Raw genomic sequence first — 20,841 nt, 5'->3', positions numbered from 1 at the left:
ATTATTTGAGTTACTAGTTACTTATTATTATCAAAAACATACAGTAACCACTTCAGCCTTTATATACATTTCGGCCATATGGTTTATTTAAAAAAAAATCTGGAGTATTTCCAATTGTCTATACTTTTACTTCTATCCACATCCCAGAGGCAAATATTGTACTTTTACTCCACTACAATTATTTGAAAACATTAGTTACTAGTTACTTTGCAGATATAAATTACACTATTTTTATAGTACATTTAGAATCCCATACTTTTAACTTGTAACAGTGTGTTTCTACATTGCGGTATTGATACTTTTACTTAAATAAAACATTTGAATACCTTTTTCCACCAGTGGCAAACTGTTAATAAAATATTCAATCAATCAATCAATCAATCAATAGTTGTAATAAAACTCACCATTGCTGTTGCTGCAGGTTCCTGGACGAAGAAGAAGAAGAAGTTGCAGCGAGAAGAACAGAGAGCAAACAGCAGCAAATACTCTCATTGTGTCATTATTAGTAGTGTTATTATTACACATACAACGTCTTCACAGTTTATATTCCATGTGAATCCAATCCTGGAGTTTCTCCAGTCCTTCAATCTGGAGGAAGAACAACATTAATCCAACAAACAAACACAACAGAACAATAAATCCCTCAGTAGGAGAAGAGAAGCATCCATTGAGCTTGTTGTTGTTCTGGTGAAGAACAAACAAACAAACAGTCACAGCAAAGTGGAGAAAAGAAACAACGCGTTAACCGGGCCAGTTAAACCATTAAAAAAACGTCTCTTGTTTGGTTAGAATAAGGTTTAATAACGGTGGAAGCCGGTGTTCCTAGAGCAGTGGATGTGGTTTGGTAATAATGTGATAGTTTGTTTTGTTGTGCGGGTCGCAGCGGAGGAGCGGAGCTCTGTGTGTTGTCGTGAGTGTGAGTGGAGGAATGTGGGAGAAAGTTGGCTCAGGCTTAGCCATGGTTCACATGACGCTCGTCTGTCACAAGCGTCATGGCGCTACTAGTTCCTGTTTTTTTGAAAACTTTACATTTACAACCCTTACATCTACATAAACGTTCAAATTTCAAATATAAAGTGCTTTCCCCCCGGCCACGGATGTAACAAGTTAAAGCGCATGGGTCTAAGTACCCGTGTCTTCCGTATTGTTCAATAAAAAGCATTTGAATCCAATCGGCGGCCAATTATTTTTTCCCCCTTAAAAAAAAAAAGATGTATCAAAGCGCAATACACCTTCCAACCAATAGGGGTGCGTGGTTGAAAGCATATGGAGAAAATTCGGAGAAAATGGTCGGTGATCGGATTAAAAAGCTTTTTATTGAACAATACGGAAGATACAGGTACTTAGCCCCATGCGCTTTAACGTATTACATCCGTGGCCAAGGGGTCAGCACTTTATACTTGAAATCTGAACGTTTATGTAGATGTACTGAATGTAAATGTAAAATTCTAAAAACACAGGAATAAGTAGCGCCATGACTGTCTGTCATGGTATGACAGTCGTGTTTCAGGGCTAGCTCAGGCTGGTCAGTCCAGCAGAGCTTATTGTAATGAAACCGTGCCACCTAGTGGCCGAGAAAAGCAGCATTTTGTCAGATAGAATGATCTGATTTTAAATCAGTGAATCCAGTGGTGGTTCATTCAGAAGATTCAGAACCACTGGTTCTCAAACTTTTTTCATGTCAAGGACCCCCAAAATGATTATATATTTGTCCATGCACCCCTAGCCCTGGTCCAGAGCGTTAGTGAGTTCTCTCTAACGCTCTGGACCAGGGCTAAGGGGCTAACGCACCCCCATTTGAAAATGTTTTGTGCCAGGGGCCCACAGAAGAGAAGACATTTTGAGAAACCAATGAGTAAAGCAACATATTAATAACATAATGTTATTAATAATATTTTACTTTCAAGAACCCCCAGTTGAATATGCATTAGGCTACCGACCCCCTTAACTCTGGGAGTGTACAAATGGAACCAAATGGACCCATAAGGGGTCCTGGTAGGATAGAAAACCAGCAGTACTAGAGGTCCTGGTAGGATAGAAAACCAACAGTACTAGAGGTCCTGGTAGGATATAAAACCAGCAGTACTAGAGGTCCTGGTAGGATAGAAAACCAACAGTACTAGAGATCCTGGTAGGATAGAAAACCAGCAGCAGAGGTCTTGGTATCTACTGTAAACATCCATGTTATCATTGCTACAAAGTGCAGAGAAAACGCAATCAAAAATATGTCACAATTAAATACTGTATGTCAATAATTAATTTAAACTATAGATTTGTGATCTTTTGCTTCATGGTTAGATTTAGAAGCCTGTCCCCACACAGAATGATCACAGGTTCGAGCCCCACTGCAGCCAGTGTGTGACCAGACGCGTTCGTCTCTGAATGAATGAGTGAAATGAAAATATGAATGTATTAATGTATCTTTATTGATAGATCAGTGAGGTGACGTCTGACAACACAATATGAACTATGAAGCTGCTCAGGCAAAGGAGTGTTTTTAAAGGTCACAGGTCATGACTAGGGTTACTTTAGACCATTGGTTCTCAAAGTTTGGCTATTCAAAAATAGCAGATATACAAGCTCATAGCATGGCACCGAGTGCAGCGCTATGAGCTTGTAGATCTGCTATTTTTGAAAAATCGAGAACATTTGTGCACATCTTTGAAGATATATTTTTAGAAGCCAACAAAATATTTTGAGATGGGGGATCGTGGCCGAATACATATCATTTTGGGGGTCCTTCCGTCCTTGACATGAAAAAGTTTGAGAACCACTGGCTTAGAGATCAAAGTCAAACCAAACGATAAACAGTTAAACCACTATGTACCTTGTCGCACGACGAATAACAACATTTTTAAATGTTTTGTTTTTGAAAAATATTGAAATATTTTGCCTTATAAAACGACATGCCCAAAATAGGGACACCATGTTGAAAATGGTTAACAGGCGTTTGACCCCGCAGGACAGAGCCAGGGATGCACAGATTCACAAATACATCAAAATCACACAATGGACTCATACGTTATACAATTTCCATATATTCCATACTGCAAGTAACCTCACTCCGTCAAATGGAAGAAGCTTGCGACACACATTTTGTTTCACAGCGTACTTGCATCTGAGACTTCGGGCGCAGAATCGATGACAGACGGAGTTTCATTTTTTCAAGCTACTAGGCAGGTGATTGGATGATCCCGCCCCTAGCAGCCGCTGATTGGTTCGTATGCGCAGCGGTTCGGGCAGCTTTACTCTGTGAGCAATCCCAGACCCTCCTTCCTGAAACCAAATGCAATGCAATGCATGAGATTTCCGGAGGGAGGGGGTGTTTACCAGGCTATACTGCAAGGTGCTCTTTATAGAATGAATCTTGCTGAACAAAGCCTTGTGTTGCTTGCTGCACAATCATGCATGCTTAGAATTAAAAGTTATTTTGTTAATTTGATTAAACCTGAGCAAATTCTACACACCATTAACATCCCATCTGCCAGAGCAAACATTACATCACAGTCATAACATCTGACAGAACTTACGGAATTCCGAACATTAATATATGACGCAGGTAAAGAATAATATAAACGTCATTAAAAAAAAAAAAAAATGATGTTATTGTGTGAGTTTTTACGTTCGCTCAAAACACAAACACCATTTCTCCCGACATATGCAGATGCAGCTGTTAAAATAAATATACATACTAACAGTACACATGCTGAAATGGGAATTGATCAATGAAGCTGATCGATCAATCATTTAATCTGTAGGGGAAGGAACCTTAGCGTGAGAGAACACCGAAAGCCTCACACATCAACATACTACATCAACAAAAGATTTAGATAATTTATTCAAATATTTAAAATGAAATAATGTTAAGTGTGATACAGTAATAATTTCATCCAGGACAGGAGATGGTTTGAACCTTAGAACGTTGCCATCCTGTAAATCAGTGGTTCTCAAACTTTTCATGTCATTTGGCCTCGGACCGCCATCAGAAAATATGTTGTGCCAGGGACCCCCACCATACAAGATCTGTTGTTAAAAGGTTTGTAAAAATATTCCACATTTGTCGAATGTTTCGAAGATGATTTGAAAATAGCCGATGTAAACATTAGGGTTAAAGTGGTTAAACTGACTGTGATGACGCTATATTATCACATTTAGCTGGGGGGACCCCCTGGATTGGAACCCCCCTCCTCAAGGACCCCTGGGGGTCCCCAGACCCCACTTTGAGAACCACTGCTTTAAGTGAAAACGTCACAGACTCAATCCCCTCGACTACAACCACCCATGTCCACGAACCAACCCACTTGTCCTGTTCAATGCCTCACTGCATTCCACGTCTGTCTGGATCAGTCTAAACTGAAGCATCATTTATATACCGTCGGCAACCAGTACAATTCATCAGACATTCTCTCAGTATTCGGGAGCAGAAGGATTCCAAAGGAATTTAAAGAGATAACATGCCATGCTGATGCTCCACCAAACATACGTTTCTCAACCCAAGGTTTCTGACCAAAAAGTGGGTCTTGAAATGTTCCGACATGGTCAGAGACAAATAACAGCTTTACTAATGCTTTACTATTACTTAAAGACCAGCTGAAATGGCTTTTCATCACCATATCACAACGATGGGGGCGGGGTTAAACCAGCTGAGTTTTACAGGCACTGGTCATCATATTATTAGTTGAAATTGGTTACTACTGTACCTGCCGATGTAATCATGCATTACGTTTTAGTTTGACAGTTAGTAATTAAGATTGGCCTTTTAATATAAAACCATTCAAAAAAATGAAATACAAATTTGACATCTATTGTTAACCATCTCCCCATTATGACCACAGTTTCTTTATTCATTTCAGCTGGTCTTCAATACCGTATACCGGGTCCTTAGTGATCTCAGTGAGAAACCAGTTCACTGTCGTTGACCTGTTTTTGACCATCAGGTACATCGTTATGAAGACACACTGTACAGGTACAGTCTGTGACTGCCTGCGTCTCTCTTGAATCTGGAACATATCAGTCAATCTTTCTCATAGCGAGGAGAGTTTGGCCACATTTGACATTTACACGGAGCCTTTCTCATAAAGATACAATTCACATCAAAACACGTCAATGAGAAGGTAGTTATTAAGTCAAGCATCTGTGTGAATGCGATCATCTCAGTGTAACCCCCGCCCCCCCCCTCCAACCTTAAGATGGCATGTGATAGATCCTCTCTCTTTCTGTTGTTCTGGAAAGCACTTAAGTGATGCTGAAAGAAGAATTGTATAAATAATAAAATTGAAATGTTTTGAATGCAGTGTTTGAATACAGACGACCCTGTACTTCCTTGTTTCTTCAGCCTGCTCAGTAGCAGGGTAATCTAATGAGCCAGAGCGAACCGGCCTTGGAATGGAAAGTTTGCAGGTTCAATCCCGGTTCGCGAGGCATTGATTCATTGGACCCAGGACTCGGCCCTGTGTATGTTCTCTTACTAAGAGAGTCTGATTAATGTCCAACTGAACTGTCTGGCGTCTTTTTTATTGTGGTTATTGTTTGTTATTATAGTGCTGCATGTTGTTAGGGAGCCATCATCATCATCATCATCATCATCACCACCTCTCAGGCTTTTCACTTCAGTCAGCATCCTTTTCACTTCAATCAGCATCCTGCCCCCAGGGGGCAAGTTTTTTTGTTGTGCTGTTTACTTCAGGCAAACTTCTTCTTGGTGGCGGTGAAGCGCTCCATATACTGAGAAGAGGAAGAAGAAAAAGAAAAAAATAGTTAGAGATTATTTCTAGGCCAGTGTCAATGTTCAATAGAATTTTTCTATTGACACGATCTGCATAGGTGCCGCACTGTAGTAGCTATAACATTTTTCAGTCCCGAGGAATATTTTATTTTCTGGCCAAAAGGTGTATTTTTAGACGGAAGGTGGGGCACTGAGAGACTTCCCACCGAGGAGAGTAGGCTTTCAACACATTAAAACAGTCTTTGTTTTGTGAGTATAGCGAAAGTGCATTCTTTATTTTCTACCTAAGTCGAGAGACTGGGCTAGCAGGGGAATAGAGAAAAAAAAGCCCAAAGAGCCACCTAGCGTTAAGAAGAACTCCTTAACGCTATGGACCAGAGCTAAAAGGTCTGTATCTCTGAGAGCGTAGAAATGGAACCAAATGGAGGCCCTGAAATTAAAAGGGTTTCAGAACCACTGTTCTAGGCGCTGGGAGGCACACTGGAGCCAGAGGTTTGGTGGAAAGCACTGAAGTCAAAGACAGCTGGGTGGACAAGCTTATGATATCGTTGTTGTCTTATCTCCATATTCTAACTTCTCGTGTTTTTTTCGTAAATTAACGCCCTACTTGATCACACTACAGCATCACACAAAAGCATCAAAAGTAGCAGATCTACAAGCTTGGTTTTGAGCTTGTGGATCTGCACATTTTTTATTTGAATCCTGAAAAGTAACATTTTTGGACATATGAGGTTTCCGCCCGGAGGTTGTTTACTTTAACGTGCACACTGTAATTCCATTGCGGTATCTAAAGAGCACATCAAGGTTTATGACCGACTGGGGCAGTGTGTGGGGCTGTCATCGTGAGACTTAATTATTGACAGCCTGTCAATAGACCAATTATTTGTTTACTAACATTGAGACTGGATGCACAGGTGATTGTTTCACGCAATCAATTCTCAACCTGTTGTTTTGGGGTGCGCTGGTTTCAGTACACCCCAACCCCCTCTTGTGTGTTGGCTAGTGAGGCGCGTCCTAGCGAGACCCGACAGAATGGGTTTCATTGCGTGCATACTGGTTGCACGCATACTGGTTCTTATCAGTGTGGCGTCGTCTGTTAAGGGGTCTATAACTAAGCAACTAATAAGCCTCGCTGTTATCCCTCTGCTTCCCTGTTTCAGTAGTGCAACCAGTGACGGAGAGTTCACAGGTTCAATTCCCGCCCGGCGTGCATACGAGTCACTGATTGGACCCAGGACTTGGCCAGTGTGTTCTCTTATTAGGAGAGATTATGAACGAGAGAGAGAGAGCGAGAGAGAGCGAGAGCGAGAGAGAGAGATTGTCTCTGTCGGTTGGAAACCTCAAGTGTCCAACACCGTTTCTCTTCAGGATTCAAATTCAAAAGCATCAAAGTAGCAGATCTACAAGCTCAAAACGCAGCGCGAATGAGTTTGCGGATCTGCCACTTTTGATGCTTTTGTGCGACACTGTAGTTACTAGTTAGTATGATCGAGTAGGGCGTTAATTTGCGAGATTAATTAAAGAGGTTTCTGCCCGACAGTGACGATACAGAAGTGTGTCCAACACGCTTGCTTTCAATGGGGACAGATCTATGGCTGTATTTATTCCGGCTCCGTGACACAGCCCACTAGTGGCCACACTGCTTGTTGGGAAGCCAAGTCAACATTACCAGCAGCGAAACTATTTAAAAAAAATGGGAAAAAAAACTATTATTAGTAGTAGTGTAGTCGATGATCTAACTGTAGTACTAGTACTCAGTACTACTATATGTATTTGTCTATATTTGACCTGAAGAGTTGACAGATTATGACGAAGGGGGTCTTAGCTAAACCACCCGAGCCTCAACTTTCACCAACTGATCCCTCTAATCGGAGAGAGAAAAGCCTGAACGAGAGAATGGCACAAAATCCCATTATTGCCGAGAGCTTAGCTAACTTGGCTAGCAGCTAGTTCTCCCAGTGCGGCCGGCCGGCCGGCCCCACACACACACACATCCTTCAATAGAACAACAACCTCAGTCATATGACAGTGTTTAATTATTGTGGATTATGAATGTGTGTGTGTGTGTGTGTAAACACATTGGTTCTGTACTGTAAAGAGCGTGTCACTGTCCAACTGAATGAAAACATGACAGCTGTTTAGGCAACAGTGGGATTCTCTCGCTCTTCTTTTCCCATGTGCTAATTCTATGTTACAGTGGTACCCAACCTTTTCCGGATCAGGGTCCACTTGAAAAATCTCAAAACCATTTGGGGTAGGGATGCAAATTATCCATGAATTCATTAATTGATAGTTGATAACCTTATCGATCGATTAATTGATGAGCGGTGTTTTTTAGGAACAAAAGGAAAGTTCTTGTCCAAAACCGAAAATGAGTGCAGAAACATAATCTCCTTGATGTATATAACATTAACGAGCGTCAGCTGGACACAGACACACCCCCCCCCCTCTGCAGCACTATGGAGTCTGTCTCATTTCTCTCCAAAAGCCCTTTAATATGATAGAATGGAAGGATTACTGTGATTATGGTAAACTCACATCTGATATCACACACGCCATACCTGTAACTTTCACCCCCCCCCCCCCAAAAAAAGAAGTAAATTCTTAACACCGATTAATTGATTATAGATTAATTGTTAACATCCCTAGTTCGGGGCCCACCCAAGTTTAAGTGGTCAGATGGGTGGGCCGCCTGCATTTTCAGAGCATGCTTATTTTAACCCATTGAGACCGGGAAAGCATCTGTCATTTATTTTAGATTTTAACCACTTAAACGATTATTTTATACTTTGGCTATTCAAAAATAGCAGATATACAAGCTCATACAAATCATTTGCGCAAATCTCTGTATATATATATATTTTAAAGCGGATTATTTTTAACTCAAATCTTTGCTTCTTGGGGGTCCCTGGAACTAAATATTTTGAGATGGGCCAAATACATATAACGTTGGGTGGTCCTTGACATGCAAAAGTTTGAGAACCACTGATATTATAGCAACAGAAGTGTTTCAGAAAACTGTTAGGATTTAGAAGACATTTGTAGAATCGGCTTCAGGTCTTAATGGGTTAATGATGGATCAATCGATTGTGTGTTTCGTCTTTGATCAATGGAACTATCCTAGGATACTGTAAGTTTCTATTTATCCGTATCAGATTATTTTCAAGGTGTAAAAGAATAAATACCATGATTATTTAGTTTTTTGTTTTTCTTACAATATGTCTTTATACTAATGTCATTAAAACGTGTGTATTTTTTCCAAATTATTTGGGGGTTAATTATTACTTGTAGTTATAGTTGAGAATCTCTGCTGTGACACACACACACACACACACACACACACACACACACACACACACACACACACACACACACACACACACACACACACACACACACACACACACACACACACACACACACACACACACACACACACACACACACACACACACACACACACACACACACACACACACACACACACACAGCGTGTCCAACTGAATGAAAGCAGGGCAGCGGTGGCCTAGGTTAGAGGAGCCAGTTTGTAACCAAAAGGGTTCCCGGTGCAATTCCCCCGGACCGGCAGAAAAAGATCTGGGCGTGGGAGAGAATGGCCACTGAGTCTGGAACTACACCTCCCGAAAGCCGAGAACGGATGCTGTCATCCGTTTGTCATTTCCGTTAACGAAAATATCTTAAAAAATATCTTTACAGTTCATTTTAGCATTTACATTTCTAATAAGCAAGCAGCAAGCTATAATATGCTTCAATTATTTTGATTTAAATTGGGATAAATGTATGCGACGGTTAAGACAGAGCTTTCAGAGCTTCCGTTGCTCCAGACTGTATGACGGAAGCATTTGAAAATTGTGGGAGGCAACAGTCTGGCTCGCGAGACTACCCCACCCCCAACACCGCTGAAGAAGTGCCCTTGAGCAAGGCACTGAACTCCTAAACTGCTCAGTGGCCAACAGTATAAGACTGTGGTCTGTCTGTCTGTCTGTCTGTCTGTCTGTCTGTCTGTCTGTCTGTCTGTGAAGCAGGGCGTTCCTGAATAAGAGAATTCGTTCTCAGTGAACCTCTCCTGGATAAATAAAGGTAAAAAAAAACAACCCAAAACATAACAGCTGTTTAGGCAACAGTGGGATTGTCTCTCTCTCTTCTGTTCCCAGCTGTGTGTGTGTGTGTGTGTGTGTGTGTGTGTGTGTGTGTGTGTGTGTGTGTGTGTGTGTGTGTGTGTGTGTGTGTGTGTGTGTGTGAGAGAGAGAGTGTGTAACTGTGTATGTATGCACATAGCACATGGACTGTGTACTTATCGTTGCTGTCGGGCAGAAACCTCTTATCTCCATATTTTAACTAACTGTGTTTTTTTCATAAATTAACGCCCTACTTGATAGCGTGTCGAGCTTGTAGATCTGCTACTTTTGAATTTGAATCCTGAAAAGTAACAGTTTTAGACATATGAGGTTTCCACCCGACAGAGATGTTACACAACCATACAACTTCATGCGTTCCTGAATACTTTTCAAAACCCTTAAATATTATTTATGTGGGGAAAAGACTAAGCTAGCCATGCATGCTACACGGATGCTCACATCTGAGCAAATGGCTCCCACGCTGTTGTGTTGACGCATGACAGTCACGTAACTTAAGACTATCCTAGATAGTTGCGTACGTGGTCTGCACTTTTCCCCTCTCTACACCAAATCTCTTCCCCCGAAAATAGCCGAGCTTTTCGGCAGTGGTGTCGTCTCGATTTTTTCAGAGGGGCATCCTGTAATTATTCCCTCCCACACTCACGGCAAGCGCACTCACACATTCACGTGGTCACTGAATGAAATAACCTCTAGCCTTCTAGACATAATGTTCCCTGGGGTTTTATACCGGGTGCCAATATTGCACGTGATGTACGTGCAGTTTCTGTTGAATACTGATTAAGTGGTCGAGATAAGTGGCTCAAAAGGTAGAGCAGGTCGTCCATTGATCCGAGGGTCGGCGGTTCGAATCCCGGCTCCTCCTGTCTACATGTCGAAGTGTCCTTGGGCAAGACATTGAACCCTCCAATGAGTCGGTCGGCGCTAGCTTGCCACCGTTGGCGTGAGAATGTGGGAAGTGAGGACGCTGGCGTCGACTGTTCGCCGCTTCACCTCCCAATGTATGAATGAATGAACCATTGTAAAAAGCGCTTTGAGTAAGTGAGTACTTAGAACTCACTTACTCTATAAAAAATGCAATTCATTATTATTATTATAAGTGAACATCTTGCTACCCCCAGCCCCTCCTCCTGCGTTTACAGAAACGCTAGCTATTTTCGCACAGAGCATACTACGTATATAGTGTGTATTTGTAGTAGGGCTGGTGAATTAATATTCGAATATCGAACATTCCTCTAATATGGGGAAAATATGTATATTCGAATATGTTTTTTTTAATGTTTATTTGACAGGGACAATACAGAAAACAATGTATCAAGTTATAAAAACAAACAAAAGATATGTTTTATTGGATCCGAGCACTCGATACATTGTTTTTAGTATCGTTTCTGTCAAAAAATAATAATAAAAAAAATTAAGACCTATATTCGAATATCATTTCTGAGGAAAGTTGACAGCCCTAATTCGTAGAACACACTACTGCTTCTCGGCGAACGTTCGGCCCCAGAATAGGGATGCTGGTACCTTGTCGTAGCCTTCCAGGTCCCTGATGTCCTTGACCTCAAACAGGTTCCCCTCCACCGACAGCATGGACACCCCGGACTGGGTCAGGATGGACACGGGGATGGAGGACAGCTCCAGACAGTTCTCCTCCAGGCGGAGAACCTTCAACCTCGGACACTTGGACACCTCCTCAGACACCACGGAGATCTGATGGAGGAGAGGAGAGAGGAGAGATCTCTTTGGAACAGTGGTTCTCAACCAGTGGTCCGGGGACCACCAGTGGTCCTTGGGGGGGTACCAGGGTTATGTTAATTAGTTAACATAGCGTCACAATCATTTTAACCACTTAGCTTTGGCTATTCAAAAATAGCAGATATACAAGCTCACAGCACGGCACCGAGCGCTTGTAGATCGGCTATTTTCAGCATGCAACCAAGTGTAAAATCAGCCAGTACGACGCCATCAAGGCACAGACAAAACACATTTTTAGTATACTAAATAAACTGTAGATTTAGTCGACTATAATCTAAAACTGAAAAAAACATTTGCTGTCAAAATCAACACTAGTTTTAAAATGAGGTTCTGTTACCTGGTTCTGGTTCAGGTTGATCTCTATGGTCTGCAGAGCCGACACCTCGGCGGGGACCACCTGGAGGTGGTTCCTGGACAGGTCCAGCAGGTCCAGCATCCGGAGGGTCCCCAGTCCGGAGGGGAAGTCTCTGAACTGGTTCCCCGACAGGCAGAGGGTCCTCAGGGCCTTGAGCTGGCCCATGGTGGAGGGCAGCTGCTGCAGCTGGTTCCCGTTCAGGCTGAGGGTCTCCAGCTTCTTCAGCTTACAGATCTCGCTGGGAATGCTGGCTGTGTGTCAGCAGCAGCAGCAGGCAATAAAAGGAAAGAAAATATGGGTTGATATCGTCGGGCAGAAACCTGAAACCTATTTCTCCATAATTTAACTTGGATTTTCTTTCGTAAATGAACGCCCTACTTGATCATACCACAGCGTCACACAAAAGCATCAAAAGTAGCAGATCCGTAAGTTCAAAATGCAGCGCGAAGCGACGCGCTTTGAGCTTGCCTTGTAGATCTGCTACTTTTGCTATTTTTTTTCTTTTTGAATCCTGAAAAGTAACAGTTTTGGACGTACTGTACAGTATGAGGTTTCCACCCGACATAGACGATATACAAGAATCTAGATTAAAAATGGACTAAAAACCCATGGGTAATTAACCCATTAAGACCTGAGGCCGATTCTACAAATGTCTTCTAAATCCCAACAGTTTTCTAAAAAGCGTATGTTGCTATATCAGTGGTTCTCAAACTTTTTCATAGTTGCCAAGGACCCCCGAAATGTATTTGGCCGCGGACCCCCATCTCAACCCCCCCCCCAGAAGCAAAGATTGGAGTTAAAAATGTTCGCTTTAAAAGAATATATTCAAAGATTTGCACCAATTTTTTAAATAGTGTAAAATAATGCTTTTTAGCTCAAATAAAAAAATGACACAGATGCGTCCCAGGTCTTAATGGATTAACAAAGCAATTTCTTAATTGTTCCTGGGCCTTTTTTTTACCCAGTTTTACCTAATTTGACTCTTTAGTCTAGCCTAGTTGGATACCGTGTAATTGTTTGGTTGCCTATGCTGTTTTTATGCCATGCTTTTAAAGCCTGTAGCACTTTGAGATTTCACAAGAATGTAAAGTGCGTTATAAATAAAATGAATTATTATTAGGGGTTAATCGAACTATTCCCCACACACACACACACACACACACACACACACACACACACACACACACACACACACACACACACACACACACACACACACACACACACACACACACACACACACACACACACACACACACACACACACACACACACACACACACACACACACACACACGTCCTTACTGAGTTTATTGGAGTTGAGCGTGAGACTCTTCATGTGTGTGAAGTTGCCAACAGCAGGGGGCAGCATCTCTATCTTGTTAGCGGACAGGTCGACCGTCCGCAGGTTTCCGGTCAGTTTCTGCAGCTCCTCTGGGAACTGGATAAAAAAAAAAACATCGATATAGAAACCTAGATACCTCATTGGCCGCTGCAGTTCATTGGAGCGACCTGTATCGCGGCCGCCATATTAGAGGGGCCTGACTCTTGGCCAATCACAGCGCTGTCTTTTCCGGGACTTGTCAGAATCTAGTTGTATAAAGTATAATATTTATATACAACTATCAATGGAGGAACTGAAATCGGTTCCATCCAGGGCTGTGACCATTACAAATTTAAGTTGACGATTAATTGTCACACAAAACATTGGAACATATGAATACAAACTTAATTTCCGTTAGGATTCATAATCACAAATTGGACAAGGGCAGATATGACAAATAACTTAAATATACAAAGACATTACTGACACATTTAGCATAAATGGGTGATCTACAAGCTTACAACACGTCACTTTGACGTGTTGTTACAAGCTTGTAGATCTGCTATTTTTGGAAAATGTTTGAACATTTTTCAACGTGGAAACGATTATGAAAAGTATGCAAAAAATAATCGCGATTATCTCAAATAATTGCGATTAGAGTGACTCCAATCGCAATTATTTCATATCATTAGACGATAATGTAATTGCGACAGGCCCAGTTCCATCACATCTGGAACCGTTTCCGGAACCGTGTTTTTTTTTATCAAACTGTCAGAGCTGGTGTGTGGACTTTACGTCTGATATGCAAATTACAATACCGGTGGTTCTCAAGCTTTTTAAATTTCAAAGACCACCATAGCCCTGAGAGAGTGTACAAATGTACACTCAAGATTTTCATTGTGATTTGGTATTAAAATAAAAAGTGACTTTCAGGCAGGGGCAGGGGGGGGGGGGGGCAATGGTAGGGGAAACATTGTTGACTTTTTCTATTAGACCATTGGTTCTCAAAGTGGGGTCCTTTGGGGGGGGTTCCAGGGGGTCCCCAGCAAAATGTGTTAATATAGCATCACAATCATTTTAACCACATTAACCTTTATGCTTTGGCTATTCAAAAATAAAAAATGTAGCAAATCTTTGAATATATATATTTTTTTTTAAAGCAAACATTTGTAACTCAAATCTTTGCTTCTGGGGTGGTCCCTGGAACAAAATATCATTTTGGGGGTCCTTGACATGAAAAAGGTTTGAGAACCACTGTATTAGACTGTTGTTTATTGGGTGCATTTGAGGATGAACATGGTTGGAAGGTGATGTTCCCTCAAGCCTCAGTTATACTTAAGTTGCGTGCCGGTGTCGTGCTCTTTACAGCACGCAGCTCTTTACAGCACGCAACACCAGAGTGCAACCAAGTATAAATCAGGCTTCGCCCCGTTACCTCTATTACCTAATCGGGACCACTGGTACTACTGCATTTATGGCAAGCAACACCGTTGTACTACGGATTATAAATGAGGCTTAACTGCAGCAGGGAGGGACACCGACTACTGTGTTTCATACCTCCAGCAGTCCTTTCCCTGCCAGCTGGAAGACCCCAGTCTTCTGTGACATCTCCAGGTGGGACTTGAGCTCAAAATTATTTTGAGCTCAAGTCTTGAGATTATTTTTTCATTAAAATTATATAATAATTGTACATATTTTATATTATATATTATTAAATTAAAGCGATTAAAATCAACTAGTTTAAAATATTGCACCCCCTAAAAAGGCACAGTACATGTTTTGGAAAGACCTCTCACATAGACATATACATGTTATTATACTGTATGTATATTATATTATATTATATTATATTAATATACTGAATTAATTATAAACATCAATCATACATACTTTAATTGACACATTTGCCAAGATGACTTGACTATTTCTATTTCCTTTTCTATTATTACGCAACTTAAGAGACAATGAATTTGAGGATGAACATGGTTGTGGAGGTGATGATGTTACACAACACACTGTATGTCTGCTGAGATAATTAGCTGGTAGCGCTGGTATGACTGCATTTTTGGCAAGCGACACACACACCGGCAGGGGGGCGGGCAGTTTCTAGAGATGTACCAATACCATTTTTTCCTTCCCGATACCGATTCCGATAACCATATTTTGCGTATCGGTCGATACCGAGTACCGATCCGATAACAGTGTGCAATAAAAAAAGAAATCTAGGACAGTGGTCTCTGAACTGGTATAATCGCTGGTGTGTAATGACCTTGAGAGTAGAAAACAGTCGTGCGCCATAAAACTGAAGCATTCAAAATATGACTGTAAATGAAATATATCATCATGTGATAAATTACGTGGTATCGGAATGGCATAGACCAGAGGTTCTCAAACTTTTTCATGCCCAAAAGACACCCAAATTGATATGTATGTGGCCGCGGACCCCCACCTGAAAATGTGTTATGCCAGGGACCCCCAGAAGCAAAGATTTGTGTTAAAACATTTCGCCTTTTTTTTCAAAAATAGCAGATCTACAAGCTCATAGCGCTATGAGCTTGTAGATCTGCTATTTTTGAATAGCCAAAGTATGAAATATGGATAAAGAGGTTAAAATGATTGTGACGCTTTATTAACTAATTTTGCTGGGGACCCCCTGGTATCCCCCCAAGGACCCCTGGGGGTCCCCGGACCCCACTTTGAGAACCAATGGCATACTCGCCGATACCGATAGCAGCATTTTAGGCAGTATATCGGCAGCTTTTCCGATATACTGGTATTGGGTATGGGAACACCTCTTAACAGTCTCATCATACCTCCATCAGTCCTTTGCCCGTCAGCTGGAAGACCCCAGTCTTCTGAGACGTCTCCAGGTGGGACTTGAGCGCGCTGTTTCCCATTGTAGGCTCCTAACTAAGACTATCCTCCACAAGAGAAACAACTTGTCCTAACACACACTAAACTAAGCCCAGGAACCTCCCCACAACCCCAACAACACTAAACTAATCCCAACTGAACTGACCCTAACCCCACAGGACACTTACTGACAATGAAACGTTACCAAACACAAGTTAAACTATAATAATACCATACACTAAACTATAACTCTACAATACACCTTATACAACTGACCTAGAATCAGTTTATCGCCGGCTATCGACAGCCACCCTAGCTGCTGCCAACATTTTTTTTTTACGTCTCTGAGATTGGATCAATAAAAGACCTTGTGATCTCATATAGAGTAGTAATAATCAATAATCAGCTGTGTTGTTTCCTCTCTGATGGCCTGGTGGTTATGCTGGTAATCTATAAGAGAGAAGGGGGAGAGAATGACGGCTGAATTAGTTATGAGAATTAGAATGTAAGCGTTTATAGCAAGACACTCTTATCCAGAGCGACTTAGACATAATTATGCAACATCAGGCAACTAGGCGTGAGCAAGATAGAGTGAATGCTCATGTAAGCAGTGGTGGAGAAAGTACTCAAATGTTTTACTTAAGTAAAAGTATCAATACTGCAATGTATACTCACAATGAGCTTGTAGATCGGCTATTTTCAAATGGCCGAAATGTATATAGGGCTGAAGTGGATAATGTATGTTTTGTAATAATAATCAAAATCTACAAAGTAAGTTAAGTAACTATAGTAACTAAAGTTTTCAAATAATTGTAGTGGAGTAAAAGTACAATATTTGCCTCTGAAATGTAGTGGAGTAGAAGTCAAGGTATAGGTATAGAAATTTGGACATACTCAAGTAAAGTAATAAAAATACCTTAAAACTGTACTTAAGTACAGTACTTGAGTAAATGTACTTAATTACTTTCCACCACTGCATGTAAGTCAGTGGTTCTCAACCTTTTCAGGCCGTGACCCCCCCAAAATAATCATACTGTATGTGAACAGGGGACCCCCCCTACCACCCTGATAAGCACTTTAAGTGTAGGAGTTGAGGCATTACATTTAGTTTGATTCGTTCCACAGATGAGTAATGTGAAAATAGCAGATCTACAAGCTCACAACTAAAAAATGTTTGCCTCTTTTCTTATATTATTTGACAATTTGGCCAATGTTTGACCAGTTTTTATAGTATAGTTTGTTGATTACTTTTGATGCAGTAATGGTCTTTTTATTTTCTTTCTTTTGAGGTATTAAAAAGGTCTTAGAAGTCCTTAAATTGTCACTTCAGTGTCATCTGGAGACCCCCCCCCCTCCACATGTGGGGACCACCTGGGTATCCCGAACCACAGGTTGAGAACCACTGATGTAGGTAGAGTGCAAAAAGCCTGGCATCCAGTGTCTAAACAACATGCTATCTAAATAACATTCTGTGTATTTCGGTTAAAGTAACAGCACTTGTATTTAAATAACAGTATGTAAACAAGTAAAAACAGCTTAACCTACATCAATATTGTATAACTAAAAAATAAAACAATATTCAGACGATCAACAAAACCAGTGAGGTGGTGGAGCTATAGCTAGAGAATCTAAAATATTTGATTTATTCATTATTTTAGTAAACAGCTAAACTAAAGTACTAAACACAGTACAAAACATTACATATAAACACAATAGATAACAGAAAGCAATGAATTGTAAATACATTATAAATATTACTTATCAGCTATCTCCAAAACATAAATAAAATAAACATTAAATACATGATGAATAATACATGCTGCTGTTTATAAACATTATGGGTGGGATCACTGAGACATTTAGCTAAACTAAGAAGCATACTATATACTATACTATACTGTAACTACAGCTACAATGTAACCAACTAAGAAGCATATACTACTAACTACAGCTACAATGTAACCAACTAAGAAGCATATACTACTAACTACAGCTACAATGTAACCAACTAAGAAGCATATACTATAACTACAGCTACAATGTAACCAACTAAGAAGCATACTATACTATAACTACAGCTACAATGTAACCAACTAAGAAGCATACTATACTATAACTACAGCTACAATGTAACCAACTAAGAAGCATATACTATAACTACAGCTACAATGTAACCAACGACACAGTCTTACTTACATTAAAACACTCGTTGGTCCTTTAAAACAGAAGAACTACTAAGGAGAAAAGCTGTTTATATAATGTTTAATAATAATGTTGTTTACACACAGCACTAATCCACCCACTGCTAAGAGCTGTTAGCAACATTAGCAACTATAGGGCGTCAGAGTTGCCAGATACTGCGAGGGAAACAAGCAACCAGCCAGGTCTATGAAAACGAGCCCAAATTCTGTCATTTAAAAAATATATATTTAATTGTATGATATACTGTATTTAATAAATAGTAATTACCCTTTGTTTTGTGGTTTTCAAATACATATAATATATAGTTTTTTTTTAATAAATATTTTTTTTATTTTTTTTATAGAGAATCAAATGTTTTATGGTCATGATTCACCAGGAGTCTGGATGGCTTGGTTCCATAGAAAACCCTGAGGAACAGAGGAAGACTGTATTGTCGAAACGTTGGTTTCATTTCGTTCTAATTAAACTTTCTGCATCATGGCTAAGAGCTGTGCGGCCTCATCCTTGTCAACATTGGTTCCATAGACTTAAAATAATTAATAAACAAGTCCAAATAAGCAACTACACTTTAGAAACAAGCCCAAATAAACAACTGCACTTTAGAAACAAGCCCAAATAAGCAACTACACTTTAGAAACAAGCCCAAATAGCAACTACACTTTGGAACAATTTAAATAAGCCCAAATAAACCCCAACTAAATATTTACAAGCAACTTTACAGATAAACAAGCCCAAAGTAGCTTATAATGAGTGGACATGGCAACCCTGTAGGGAGGGAGAGGTGGGGGGGGGGCTGTTTTACAATGGATCATAGGGTACTTTCTTTTGCCTTGAATAAATTAATGTGCGACTCTCTTTTTTAATAGTTAAACATTACAAATTAGTTAAGGTAGTTTTCTAACGTTAGCCAAGTGTGCTTAAAAATGTGGTGAATATAGGTACACTACGGAACAATGTTTTTTCAGTATGAATGTTTTAATTTTAATCTTTTTCTTTCTTCTTTTTTAGGTAGATTGATTTTCCATGCATCAAACTGTTTGGATATCCAATATTTTATGGAATTTCACTAATTAAAAAGTAGGGGACTTTTTTTTTAACACATTTATGGAACAGGTCACTGTTGGAGATATGATGATAAAAAAATATCTTCAGAGCTGGTAATAATAAAAAGAAAACATTGGTAATACATAATCTGTTGCAAATGCATCTTTGTCTATATAAGCATTTAAGTATTTTGAGTAAATGTGAAATATATCTTAGTTGTTTTTTTTTAGCTCTGCCTGTGAATACATTTTTTAAATGGTATATTTTGTTGAGGGTTTTACTACACAATTATTTTTCTGACTTTTTGTGTCTCTTGCCCCTGACTAATACTCCATATTGCAAAAAAAACAAACACAAACTAAGCCTTTTGTAAACTAAAGTAGCAATCCTGCTTTAAAACTGAATTAAAACTGGGGCTGACAGCGCAAGTCCCCGGTTCGATTCCCAGCCCCCGCTGGCCATTGCATGTCACTCCCCTGCTCTGTCTCAGTGTTCCCCGTTTCTATACACTGTAAAGCAGTAGATCTCAAACTTTTTCATGCCAAAGACCCCCACATTGATTTATATAATATTTGGCCGCGGACCCCCATCTGAAAAGATTTTGTGCCAGGGACACAAAGTGACACACTGTGACCTTGGAGATCTGCTATTTTTTGAATAGCCAACATACAGTATACATAAATGGATAAAGTGTTTAAGATTATTGTGATGCCATGTTTACTACTTTTGCTGGGGACCCCCTGGAGCCCCCCCCCCCCTAAATTTGATTAAGACTCAATACAAACATATCTTGATATATGCATCTTTTTATTAGGCACATAAGACTAACAAACATAAAAAAATGTTTATAAAATATTAAAATGTTTTTCATTCTAATAAAGATCCAGTCACAAGTTCCAAGCGCAGAGAATTTCTCATCGGCCAATCAGGAGCCGAGAACCTCATGTGGGAGTGGGAGGAGCTTCAGAGCCTCAGAGATGGTTATGTCAGTTATGTCCAAAAAGAGGCTCAACCTTCACTCTGTACGGTTTCGTTTAGTCTTCATTGAGCTGTGATTTCTCCGTGATCGTTCTAGGTGGAAACCTGACATTAAACTGCAGTAGTTCACCCAAAACAAGGACTTATTTTCTATCGATTACACACCCCATGAAGCCTTGAATTCATTGTTTTTGTCGCATTCCTAAGCCAATAACAATAGCCAGTCCCCTACTGACCGATGACCCGGTCATCGAATTATTGGCTTGGGAATGCGACAAAAAACAAAAAAAATCCATGAATTCAAGGCTTCATGGGGTGTGTAATTGATACAAAATAATAAGTAATTTTCTGGGTGAGCTACTGCTTTAAAAAGGGATAAATAAATAAAAAATAATAATACAAAAGTGTATGTGTGTGTATATATATATATATATATATATATATATAT

At 40.2% G+C, this 20,841-nt stretch overlaps 2 protein-coding genes across 2 annotated transcripts in view; both read right to left on the bottom strand.

The window, feature by feature from the left end:
* Positions 1 to 903, bottom strand: part of tyro3 (TYRO3 protein tyrosine kinase) — a 40,265-nt gene extending 39,362 nt beyond the window's left edge. Inside the window, exon 1 of the mRNA XM_080414609.1 lies at positions 405 to 903. Coding sequence (XP_080270735.1) covers positions 405 to 525 — 121 coding nt within the window. The 5' untranslated portion in view covers positions 526 to 903. The remainder of the gene's footprint in view (positions 1 to 404) is intronic.
* A 1,753-nt stretch (positions 904 to 2,656) lies between these two features.
* lrrc57 (leucine rich repeat containing 57) lies at positions 2,657 to 18,492 on the bottom strand. Its single transcript, XM_080413812.1, has 6 exons — positions 18,366 to 18,492; positions 16,130 to 16,619; positions 13,298 to 13,433; positions 11,975 to 12,243; positions 11,407 to 11,592; positions 2,657 to 5,724 (listed from the first exon to the last, which is right to left on the bottom strand). Exons 2-6 carry the CDS (start codon positions 16,211 to 16,213, stop codon positions 5,683 to 5,685), a joined length of 717 nt encoding a protein of 238 aa, XP_080269938.1. The 5' UTR covers positions 16,214 to 16,619; positions 18,366 to 18,492; the 3' UTR covers positions 2,657 to 5,682.
* Between the last annotated feature and the right edge of the window lie 2,349 nt (positions 18,493 to 20,841).

This window comes from Gymnoscopelus braueri (assembly GCF_963280865.1).
Source record: "Gymnoscopelus braueri genome assembly, chromosome: 19".
NCBI classification, from domain to species: Eukaryota; Metazoa; Chordata; class Actinopteri; order Myctophiformes; family Myctophidae; genus Gymnoscopelus; species Gymnoscopelus braueri.
Note: the sequence above shows the minus strand (reverse complement) of the source record. Positions and strands in the feature narration are given on the sequence as shown.

Bases quoted from the DNA above. Each gene is read 5' to 3' on its own strand.
- lrrc57 (XM_080413812.1), bottom strand. From the start codon at position 16,213: ATGGGAAACAGCGCGCTCAAGTCCCACCTGGAGACGTCTCAGAAGACT. The intron at 13,434-16,129 runs GTATGATGAGAC...TTTTTTATCCAG, and splicing joins CGGGCAAAGGACTGATGGAG to TTCCCAGAGGAGCTGCAGAA. The intron at 12,244-13,297 runs GTAAGGACGTGT...GCTGACACACAG, and splicing joins GCTCAACTCCAATAAACTCA to CCAGCATTCCCAGCGAGATC.